The sequence below is a fragment of the Miniopterus schreibersii genome, assembly GCF_964146895.1.
Source record: "Miniopterus schreibersii genome assembly, chromosome: X".
In the NCBI taxonomy this organism is placed as follows: Eukaryota; Metazoa; Chordata; class Mammalia; order Chiroptera; family Miniopteridae; genus Miniopterus; species Miniopterus schreibersii.
In genome coordinates, this window is record NC_138104.1 from 77,988,992 (window position 1) to 78,001,283 (window position 12,292).

Sequence of the window (12,292 nt, forward strand, 5' to 3'; positions counted from 1 at the left end):
TTCTTCTCTGTCTTCTAGTAAATATTTTTAGAGTTTTATCAGGGTCACAGTGTTTTCATTAAAACTAATTTTAAGTGTTTTGTAATTTTTTATACTATTGTGAACTTGCCTTTTCCTCCCACTGTATTTTCAATGGTTATTGCTAGTACATACAAATATTTTTTGTTCAATTGTGGTTATGCTGAAATTTTTATTTTTCCTTAGTTTTTGACCTTTGCTTATGCCATTTTATCTGCTTATAATGATACTTTTGTCTCTATTTCTAATATTTTTCCTTCATACCCTCTTAATTGTCCATAACTCTTAAAAACAATATTAAATAATGATATTGGTTGGGACATTTTTGTTCTGTTCCTGATTATAATAGATACATAGTTTAATTAAGTATAATGCTGGATATTTAGGCTATTGTTTTAAAGCAGATACTTTTTAATTTTGTAAAGGAATTACTCTTATTTTAAAATGTATGTGGTAAGAAATGGTATGAGATTATTAGGCCCTTATTTTATTAATTTGTAAATATTTTTACATCTGTGAGGAAAATGCTGCTTTGTGTGTGTGGCTTATAACAGTTATGGACTACTATTCTGTTTTATTTTAGTTAGAATCTTTGCTCTATAAATCAAAGTAGTGAAATTGCTCTCGAGCAGTTCTTAACCTTGGCTTGCACATTGTAATACCTGAGGAACTTGAAAAATCACTGATGCCTCACCCCGGCGCATCTTGGTCATGGAGCGGCCTTCCACGGTCTCCTCAGCAAATGGGCTTTGTGGCCTAGTGACCCGGTTCCTGACACCGGTGATCAGGTGTTTAGACCTGTGATGGGTTGCTGCCGAGGTTTCCACCAGTCCACAAGCAAGAGCATGGCAGCCATCCCCTCCAGCGGCTCACTCGTGGCTACCCACAACTACTGCCAGCGCCGCCTGGGTTCCATTCCAGTAACAGCTCCTGTGGAAGTGCTGAGTACCCTGGGGAAGTCATACCCTGGTCTCCCCAAGTCCCACCCGGCCACTGGTGGGCAAGCTTCTTTTTTGGGAAGTCCACTCTCCCATTCATGGCCACAGTGTTGGAGTCCCCAGAGCACTCGGAATCTCCCCAGGCCTCCAGCAGCATGATCACCTGTGACCTGACTCGGGAATCCACAAGGAAGCAGCCTGGCGGCCAGCCTGGCAAACCCAACGCCAGGCCCCATCCTGAGTGGCCATCACCAGCCACCAGACTTCCAGAGGCTCTAGGCTCTTTTGAACCCCTCCCCCTCTGCTCCCTTCTCCCCTCCTTACCCCACCCCATAGACTAGGCTGGCTGCAGCATGCAGAAGCAGTTGGGTTCTTTTGTATCAAAACAGCAAAACACTAAAAAGGGAGTTGAGAGAACCCTGCTTTTTACTACCTAAGCCACACGCAAGCCTTCCTGATACCCTGTAACCCTGTGCCTTGCACCAAGTGGAAAATAAATAAACGACAAGCAGCCGGCAAAACCAAACCAAACCAAACCAAACCAAACCAAACCAAACCAAACCAACAAAACCAAAAAAATCATTGATGCCTGGGCCCACTCTTGAGAGATTCTGATTTCATTGTGTGTGTGTGTGTGTGTATTTGTATGTCTGTTCCAAGCATCAGTTTAAAAAGCTCTACAGGTGTTCTAATGTGCAGCCAAGATGAGAGCTATTGCTCCACAGTTTACTTTTTTTTTTTTTTTTACTGATAAGTCTATCAAGCATTGCAGTTCACCTTCATAACTTTTTATTATTTTTGATATCTTGGGGAAGTTATATATTGTTGAAATTCTCTTTTTCTTGAAAGTTTTAGAGAATCTATTAGTGAATCATCTTGGTTAGAGCCCTTTTTGGGGCAATATTTTGGTAATTTTTTTACTTTTTATTTGGTTATTAGTTTATTCATGTGTTTTGATAGCTCACAATTCTTACAGAAATATCACCTCTTTAACTGTGACTTTAAATTTATTTTTCATAAAAGCTTATATAATTTATCATCATAAAATAATTTAGATCTTATAATTTATTACATCTCTGTGTCATGTATGGTTTCGTTATTTATATTCTTTCTTGATTATCTTTGCTAGAATCTTATCTATTTTATTTATTTTAAAAACTTGGATTTATTTGTTGCAGTTGTTTTTCTCCTTTCAAATTCATCTATTTGTGCTTTTATCCTTTTTACTTTCTACTTGTTTTTCTTATGACAGATTTTTGCACTTTCAAAAATTTGTGTTCAGTTGTTCAGAACTGACTGCATTTCAGAATTACTTGGGGAGCTTTTAAAAATACTAATGCCACTCTTACCCACCCCAAGATTCTGATATAATTTATTTAGGCTTGGCTATGTTTTTGTTTTGTTTTTTTAAGTTCTTAATGCTAAGTTAAGGCTGAGAATTGCTGAGTTAGCACATTTAACTAAATTAGTTCTCTTTAACTCTTAAGTTCTCTTAGGTAATAATCTAAATCCAGTAATTTATCCAAGATTTACAGATTTGCCTGTATCTTATAGGTTTGTACATTTTAAAATTTAATTAGATTCAATACTTTTGTATTTTTCAATTTATTCACAGCACAATAGTTATGTAAACCAAAATTGATTTTAGACTGTAATAAATAAAAGAAATCGTTTATTTGAACCAAAAGAGCTGTAGCCTGGGAGAGACAGACTCAGGTAGCAACCTAATTTATGTTCTATCAAGACAAAGGGGAGGCCACCTTTTATAGAGAAAGTTGTTGCCTTTTATAGAGAAAGTTTCCATCCAAGTTCCCAATTTGGTCTGTTTTATGCAGGTTGGGGCAGGTCTCAGTTCATTGGTCAAAAGACGAAACCAGGAAGTTCCTTGCAGTGGTTGACTAAGAGGGTGTAAGCATGCAGGGGCATAGTACAGGAGGTTGAAATCTCAGTCTGTGTCTTTACCTTAAATGCAGAGTGCATCAGAAGCCTCTGTCAGCAATGGCTGCCACCTCTATACATGGGACAGACACCAGGAAAACTGAGTAACTCCCAGAAATGGTACAAGCCAACACTTTAAATATCATTTCTAGCGAAAGATGTACGATATGGTGGGCAGGGGAAGGCCAGTTTGGGAGGTTATCAGGAAAGGTACGGTAAATAAGGGTATGGTTGTTATGCAGGTTTAAGTCCTTGCCTCTCCATTGGTGAGAGTTTCTAAAGATTTAGAGTCATCTTTCTCTTCTTGGTACAGAGAGGAAGACACCCTTACAAATGGAGATTTCCCTTATACATGTAAGTATCTCTTACAAAAGGGTAGCTTTTACTCAGTTTTCAGAGCTTCCCCGGTGTCTGTAGTTTCTTAAAAAATACATATTTGGGGTTGGACTTCAGTATTTCTAAAATTAGTTTTTAAAATATGTTTTTATTGATTTCAGAGACAGAAAGGGAGAGGGAGAGAGAGATAGAAATATCAATGATGAGAGAGTCATTGATTGGCTGACTCCTGCATGCTCCCTACTGGAGATCAAGCCTGAAACCCAACTAGAAGGGGATATACTGATAGTTCATGTTCTGGTCCTTTGAGAATACCGGGCTTTTTATTAACCTGGGTAAGTAGACCTTAGAGCAGTTAATTTGAATATGAGACTTGACGGGGAGTAGAATCTGTCACCTCAAAATATGCCTATTTGGCATAAGGATCATTTTAGGCTAGTTATTTTTTCTCTCTATTTCCATTTAGCATCCTTTACTCTCTTTTAACTCATCATTGGATTGATAAATATTTAATGATTACCTATATGACAGTGATATGACACTGTTGTCAACTGATCTATGCTAGTTTGGTCATTCACAAATATATGTCAGTAGCATTCAGTACATAGAAGTAGCTAAGAGCTATGGATATTTTCTCTATACTTTCCTACCCAATTACAAAGAAAAGTTTCAGACTGAATACTACTGTAGGGGTGGAAATCTTTTCCCTTCTTCCATTCTAGGCTCTTTGGCTAGTCTAGTAAATTGACTTAAGACAGATTAACAGGAGGAAAACAAATTTTGTATATATGGGAGCCCCATAAAAATATGAGACTTCCTAGCAGTCAGGTAATTAAGGCTTGCATTCATCTTGAGCTAAGGAGAAGGAGCTAGGGCTCTGGGGCCTCAAAGGAGAGTAGGACAATTCACAGGAATTTGGAAAGAGCAAATGTTTGGTAAACAAATGTTTGCCATGCCATGCAGATAAGTCTTTCTGATATTAAAAGCTTTCTCTGATAATAGCACTCTTCCTGGTACAGAGCCCCTATCTAAATTCTTTTAGGAAGTTAAGCGGGAGGTAAAAAGTTCTTTGAGTCTGTTTGGCCCCTGTTGTCTGCAGGTTGAAATAACCCACATGCCAAAGTGGCACATTCTGAGGGCGGCATATTCTGTTTTCCCTCAGTACCTTTATTGAAAGCTCAATAAAACTCCAGCTCTGTTGTCCTTTTAGGTGTTCCAGCAACATCTTTTTACCCCCTACTTTTTCTTACTGAGATATAATTCATTTAACATAAAATTCACCATTTTAATGTGTCCAACACAGTTTGGTATTCAATATCTTCTTTTTTATTGATGTAAAATTTATATAACATAAATGAATCATTAGTCATTTTAAATTGTACAATTCATTGGCATCTAGTATATCTACAGTGTTATACACCATTATCTCTTTCTAGTTCCAAGACATTTTAATTACTCAAGAATGAAATCCTGTATCTATCCAATAACATCTTACAAGAAATGTTCACTCAACATAAATATAACATTCTAGTCATGAGTTTAGCTAACTTCTAAATGGAATCAGGCCAGATGAATTCCCCAGGAAAGCAGCTGTACATGGGATCATTTTGGAATGAAGCCAAAGGTGCCATTTTGAAGGGTATAGATCTCTGGGCTTACTAGATTTTTAGAACCTGATCCGGTAAAGACAGTGCCTTTACAAATACTGCCTTTGATCAATATTTGTAACTGATTCTTTCATTTCGAATGCAATTATTTCACTAACTAAAACTTACTTATATAATCCTTTATGGTAATTAACAAAGCTTCCTGTGTTGATCAGAGATAAACTACTGACATAGTTTGTCAGCCCCTTCTGAAGTCTGGGCTTCTGATAGAAATTTGCTAAACACTCCCAGAGTATATATTCCTAATTAGGATAACTGACCACCCAAATAGACTCACTCATATCTATCATATTGTCTATGTTGAATTACCCTAGTGTTACATCATATGCACAATTAAATTTTGTAGCTCTAATTATAAAAATTTATAAAAAATGGGAGCAAAGGGAATATTAAAATGGAGCTTTCAAGGAGCCTGTGCCCCAGGTAAAGCTTGAAATGGTAGCCTAAATCTACTGTTCCCTCAGTTGTCCTCAATTACCATGTCTTTCTCAGTATGTGAGCATCTCACCATGTTGATAGTTATTCCAATGGTTAAAGATATTTTTTTTTCATACAACATGGCACCTAAGCCTAAGGAAGCTGTTTTAACTCATCTTCAACAAAGAGACAGTCAGTCCTTTGCTTCATAATGAAAGAAAACTGAGCTGTGTTGTATTACTGAATTAGATACAGTTTTCCAGTGGTTAAGGAATTTTCAAGGGTATTTTTGACTATCCCTGATTTTAACTAACTACTTTAAAATCTACCTCTCCTACCTGAGTGCCCCATCCATCCACCCAAACAGACACGCAGTGTGAGATGAGACTGGATCTGGCATAGAGCTGTGCTCTTTGAGGTTCCTGAAGAAGTGTAAGGTGGGGTCTCTGGTACACTGGAAGAATTTCAGATCTGCCTGTTTGAATTTCTCTCAAGGCAAGCAATCAACAGGACCAGAAGTCAAGATAATTTTATCTTAGAACTAAGGTAAATTTGTGTTATTTTTAATGGGAAAATGACAAAACTTTTATTTATCTTGTGAGAAAGAATATTATTTTGTCTATAACACATACATGTAGAATCCCACTGTGAAATTCCAAACACAGATGCTAGTTGAATTTATGGTAGAGCTGAATGATGATTTATTGCTTGAATATCATTTTTTCATTCTAACCAGATGGTGATGAAAATATAAAATAATCTTTATATACTGAAACCTGGATTGTATATTCATTCTCATAGCTGATGTGTAGAATGTCTTTTTGCAAAATCACCTCAACTTTTTTTCTTTACAGTATCAAAAAGTATACAGACAGTAAGTAGCTTTAGTGATTTTAAGTTTGCTAAATTTTTCATTTCTTAGTTTCTAATTGTGATTCCAACAGGTATTATCTTTTGATGCCTATGAAGAAGATGAAATACATGATAAAAGGCAAGAAAACTATAGAATAAGACGCTATAAAATCTTCTTCTACCTTGAAGATGACACAATTCAAGTAAATGAACCAGAGGTGAAAAATAGCGGACTGCCTCAAGGTATAGTACTTTCATTTCTAACTTCTGCCTTAATATACTGTCTTTCTCTAGCTTTTTAAAAAGACCCCATGCTTAGGTGTCTAACTTGTTGGCAATGGTGAATATACACATACTGTTAGCTTGTAGTTATTGATAGTGACTTACCAGATTTGTACCCCTCTACCTCAACATTGGCCATTTCTCTCACTCTTCTGTGACATACTTGTATTCTTTCAGGTGCTGCTCTAGTGTGAACAAACTCTCCCATGTCTTTGACTTTTTTCTTAAAATGTTTTGGTCTTTTTGCTTTGATCACATTACTTCCTTCACAACACTCTCAAGGGAAGAGAGAAGACTGTTCTCTACTGCCACTTCCAGACTGGTATTCAATCTTTTCTTGAATTTACTGCCATTTGCTTCACCCACCCTGTCCTCATCCTCATACCTACTAACTACAGACTTTGATAGTACTTCAACAGAGGGTTATTATTCCTTCACTCCATGTGTGCCAGTCATCTTTATCCATACTTCACCTCAGCCAAACAAGAGTTAACTCTGTGATGTGGCCATCAGAGAAGCTAATCCTGGGTGGCATTATTAGAAACATGGCAGAGATTAAGGGAGGTAACTGATTTCTTCTGTTTGTGCTATTAGTCCATCATGTGGGATGATGCAGAGTTCTTTATGCCTTCAGGGGATAGCAACCGTGATGGTGAAAGGACTGAAAATTGTCATGTGTAAGGCAAAATATTGAAATGGGAAATCTGTAAAGGAAAGACTCAGGTGTGCCTGATAAATGTCTTCAGAAATCTAAAGGGATATCATGTGGAAGAGGGGTGACCTAATTTTCTGTATCCTCAAGGACAGGACCTAATAGATCAGAATTCAGGTCAATAAGAGGAATAATTTTCTGGAAGAGAGCCACCAGAAGTTGTGGTGGTTGGCTCTGGATGAGTATGGTCAAGGTTGGGTGGAGGAGAAGGGAGTCACATATTTGTTTGGTCATTGGTATAGAAATATAGGTGGATGGCCCTGAAAGCAAGTCAGGGGTTATTTTTCACTGACAGTTTAGTAGAGGTGTAGGAAGGGAGTCACATGTTTGTTTGGTGTTTGCTATAGATGACCTTCCAAGGCCCCTTTGATCTCTGACAAGCCATGATTCTTGGTACATTATTATCTCTTTGTCTTTCGGAGTGTTGCCATTTCCAATATCTTAGGCTCTGAAATTGCCTTCTCTGACTGTAGTCTCTACTTCATTTACTTTCCCTATTGTTTACTCCCACTATCTTTGTTCTTCATTCTCCTAGCAAAACATATCTTGAACCTGTTTATGTTTCTCTATCCCCTTTGCTACCATTCTGACCCTGGCTACCCTTATTTCTTGACTAGAGTAAAGGAATAGCTGCCTAATAAGTCTCTCTGATTCCATTTCTGCTTCTCCTAAATTCTGTTCTCTATGCAGCAGCCAAAGTGTAGTGTGGGATATTACCTTGGTTCAGTGGTGGCCTTTAAGACCCATGCATGCAGGCTTTTCCAGAGACCACAGAACAGAAGCCTCATGGGCCAAATTAAAATGCATAAATCACATGATGCATGAAAATGATTTCAAATACATAGTGAGAAACAAGGGGAAAGAGATGATGTAGGTTCACACACTTAGAACAGGGTAAAAGTGAGTGGAATGACCACTCTGCTTGAATTTTGGGGTAAGCAATGGTCCTGTCTGTCTCTCTCTGCTGCATCTGCCCTTCCTGCTAATAGTGTGGTTTGGACATCAGAGTGGAAGTTCAAGAAGAACCACAGACAGAAGGGACCTTGGAGTAATGATGCACACTCTATCAGAGAGATGCAGGGACAGTGGGCCTGGTCACAGGTGCAGCTCACCAATAAGCCTGATGAATAGTAGAGGCTTTGTTTGTGTTTCTTGGGCAAGGGACACATGGGACCAGAATGGGTTCACCAATGGATGAGTGGCTGAATTAAGGCCTCATGGATATTGAGTACTCATGTGCCTCGTGTATATTTAATATACACTGAAAATTAGTTATCTCTTGGTTCTTCCACTCCTTTCTTTCTATATTTAACATATACATGCTCTACTTACTGTCTACTTATTATTTAATACATTTTATGATTTTCTGCCTATGTCTAATAAACATTTTGCTTACTACTAATCTGAGCCTAGTGCCTCCATATTGATATACTACATTGGGCCCTAGGGGAGAAAACAGGAATTTGGGAACCATGGGGCTCTGAGAATAAGATTGTGGTTCCTCAGTGTGCGAAGAATTTCCTTTAATGCTCAAGGGATTGAGGTTTTTCTTAGAGCATGGCTTCATTGTGTCTGGATGATGAATTGGGAGCCAGTCGGCATTGCTAACCTATTCTCTGTCAGGCACTGTGCTGGTTGTTTTGGAAAATGGACAAAAGGAATAAGATCCATTATACTCCTGTCTTGCCTACAGGCAAGCAGGTTAAAGAGAAAAGGGAACAAGGTGACTAGTCCAAGAGTTTTGCAATTGTTTAGGTTAGAAATGCTGTGTCCAAACGAGGACATTGATGGTAAGAATAGAAAATAGGGGAAAGATTTTAGAGACATTTGGTTGGCAGAGTTGATAGGCCTTGAGCAGTGATTAAATGCTCAGAGTGAGGAAGGGGACTATCTCATGATAAAGTTTATCATTTATCTTATTTAATCCCCCAACAACCATTTAAGTAGGTCATTGTCAGCTTTTAAAGAAAGAAACAGGCTTAGAGAGGTAATTTGCTCCATTGGAGTCTAAAATGATTGCCTCAGAGCTCACTATGTGGTTGATGCATTAATAAAGCCCAGGAGCATGGAGCCAGGGGCAGCATTGGATTTGGAGGTGAGGTGTATTTGTTTGGGTCCTAAGGACTTTGAAGGTGTGTATGGTGATGGCCACCAGGCAGGTGGAAACTTGGCATGTGTTTTCAGGAAAAAAGTCAAGATTAGATATGTGGACTGGGATTTAGGGGTGTCCAAATCATAAACAGGATCAGAGTTATTCCACCATGTTGGAATAGAACTGCTGTTGAGGTGGTGGAAAGAGGAAGAAAATTTGATTTAGTGTCTGTGCTTGATTTTACTAGTGAAGGGAGAAGGTAAGAATTGGTTTGAGGAGGCAATATGAGCTGTCCTCATTATTCTTTTTTAAAAATTTATTTTTATTGATGAAAGTATTAGAGATACCCCTTTCCCCCCCATTGATCCCCTCAATCCCGCATCCGCCCCACCCCAGGCCTTCCCAACACTATTGTCTGTGTCCATGGGTTATGCATATATGCATATAAGTTCTTTGATTAATCTCTTGCCACCCACTCCCCCACCCCTGCCTTCCCACTGAGACTCATCAGTCTGTTCCATGCTTCTATGTCTCTGTATCTATTTTGTTCCTCACTCTATTTTGTTTATTAGATTCCACATATGAGTGAGACCATGTAAAACTGAATCAAGAAGAATCAGAAAACCTGAATAGGCTAATAACAACTGATGAAATAAAAGAGCAATAAAAAATCTCCCAGCAAATAAAAACCCTGGTCCAGACAGCTTCACAGGGGAGCTTTCAAATTCTTTAAGTTTTAGGGTTAAATAGTTTATGAAATTTTTTTTTTTGCTTTTTGAGGTAGGCCTGCAGTGCTATGAACTTCCCTCTCAGGACTGCTTTCACTGTGTCCCATAGATTTGGGGTTGTTGTATGTTCATTTTCATTTGTTTCCAGGAAATTTTTGATTTCTTTCTTGATCTTATTGGTAACCCATTCATTGTTTAATAACATGTTATTTAGCCTCCATGTGTTTGAATGTTTTTGAGTGTTTTTACTGTAGTTGATTTCTAATTTCATGCCCATGTGATCTGATAAGATGCTTGATATGATTTCAGTCTTCTTAAACTTTCAGAGACTGGTTTTGTGTCCTAGCATTTGTGGTCTATCTTTGAGCATGACCCATGTGCCCTTGAGAGGAATGTAAATTCTGCAGCTTTGGGGTGAAATGTTTTGTAAATATCAATGAAATCCATCTGATCTAGTGTGTCATTTAGATTCACTGTTTCTTTGTTGATTTTTTGTCTGAAGGATCTATCCAGTAAAGTCAGTGGGGTGTTATAGTCCCTTACTATGACTGTATTGCTGCCGATCTCTCCCTTAAGTTCCTCCAGAAGTCCCCCCACCCCCCAGCATGTGTGAGTCTTTTATTCTGAGGTGGGTCTTTCATAGACAGCATATATTTGGGTCTTGTTTTCTTATCCATTCAGCTACCCTATGTCTTTTGATTGGAGCATTTAATCCATTTATATTTAAGGTAATTATCCAAAGGTACTTATCTATTGCCATTTTATTTCTTTATGCCTATGTTTCTCTCTCTATTTCTACTTCTTATTACAGCAGTCTTTTTAACATTTCTTGCAATGCTGGTTTGGTGGTGATAATCTCCTTTAGCCTTTTTTGTCTGGGAAGCTCTTTATTTCACCACCTATTTTGGATGATAGACTTGCTGCTTAGAGTAGTCTTGGTTTCAGATCCTTGTTTTGCATTACCTTGAATACTTCATGCCATTCCCTTCTCTCCTGTAGAGTTTCTGATAAGTCAGCTGACAGCCTTATGGGAGCTCCTTTGTAGGTAACAGATTACTTTTCTTTTGCTGTCTTTAATATTCTCTCTTTGTCTTGAATTTTTGGCATTTTAATTATGATGTGCCTGGGCATGGGCCTCTTTGGGTTCTTCTTGCTTGAGACTCTCTGTGCCTCCTGAACTTGTGTGGCTTTTTTCCTTGACCAGATTAGGGAAGTATTCTGCCATTATTTCTTTAAACAAATTCTCTATCCCTTGCTTATTCTCTTCCCCGTCTGGCATTCCTATGATGTGAATATTGTTATGTTCATGTTGTCCTGCAGCTCCCTTAGACTGTCCTCCTGTTTTTAAATTGTTTTTTCTTATCAGATCTCTGATTGAGTGATTTTTTTTCTATCCTGTCTTTTAATTCACTTATCCTCAGCTTCATCTAATCTGCTAATTATTCCTTCCAATGTATTCTTTATTTCTGCTATATCATTCTTCATTCCTGACTGGTCATTTTTCATAGTTTCTATATCTTTTTTCATCCTGTTGAGCATCCTTACAATCAGTATTCTGAACTCTATATCTAATAGATTTCTTCTTTTTTTTTTTTTTAAATATCTTTATTGATTTCAGAGAGAGAGAGAGAGAGAGAAACATCAATGGGAGAGTCATTGATCGGCTGCAGCCCGCAACCCGGGCATGTGCCCTGACCGGGAATTGAACCCTGATTGCCTGGATCCTAGGTCGACGCTCTACCGCTGAGCCATGCCTGGCCGGGCTCTAATAGATTTCTTATCTCCATTTCATTTAGCTTTTTCTGGAGACTTCTCTTATTCTTTCACTTGGGACTTGTTTTTTTGTCTCCCCATTTTGGCTGTCTGTTTGGGTTATTTCAATGTATTAGGTGAATCTGCTAGGACTCTCAGTCTTTTAGGATGGTCTCTGGTGTAGGCCAGTGTCAGATGCTGTTTGTGACTGGCCTTGAGTACCCTGTTTGGAGCTATCAACAACCCATGGCTTGTGGTTCCCTCTGCTGGGCTGGCTTGTTGTTCCCTGTTCTGGGGCTGGTTGCATTTGGACAGGACCAGAATGCACACCAAAGTCTGTTTTTCCAAGACCAGGGTCCCACAGCAGATCAGGCAAAGACTCAAAGGTCCCAGAGGTCCACCTCTGCCTGCAGGCTGACTGATCTTAGTCTCTTAACAAGCCTTAGGCTGTAGACCACAGCAAGGCCTAAACTGTACACGGTGGGGCAAGATGTTTTCCAGTGGGTAGGGTAATTGCTTCCCGCCCAGGCAAAAGCTGCCTGGCTGGCAAAAGTCTTCCT

The 12,292-nt window shown here is 38.6% G+C and overlaps 1 protein-coding gene and 1 pseudogene across 2 annotated transcripts in view; both read left to right on the plus strand.

Annotated features, from left to right (window-relative positions):
* Positions 1-12,292, plus strand: part of EFHC2 (EF-hand domain containing 2) — a 194,440-nt gene that overhangs the window by 59,437 nt on the left and 122,711 nt on the right. The window contains exon 3 of the mRNA XM_081125862.1: positions 6,259-6,409. Within this exon, the coding sequence (XP_080981988.1) occupies positions 6,259-6,409 (151 nt within the window). The remainder of the gene's footprint in view (positions 1-6,258; positions 6,410-12,292) is intronic.
* Positions 864-1,154, plus strand: LOC308551365 (pancreatic progenitor cell differentiation and proliferation factor pseudogene; annotated as a pseudogene). The gene has a single exon. The product of its transcript is annotated as a pancreatic progenitor cell differentiation and proliferation factor pseudogene (transcript).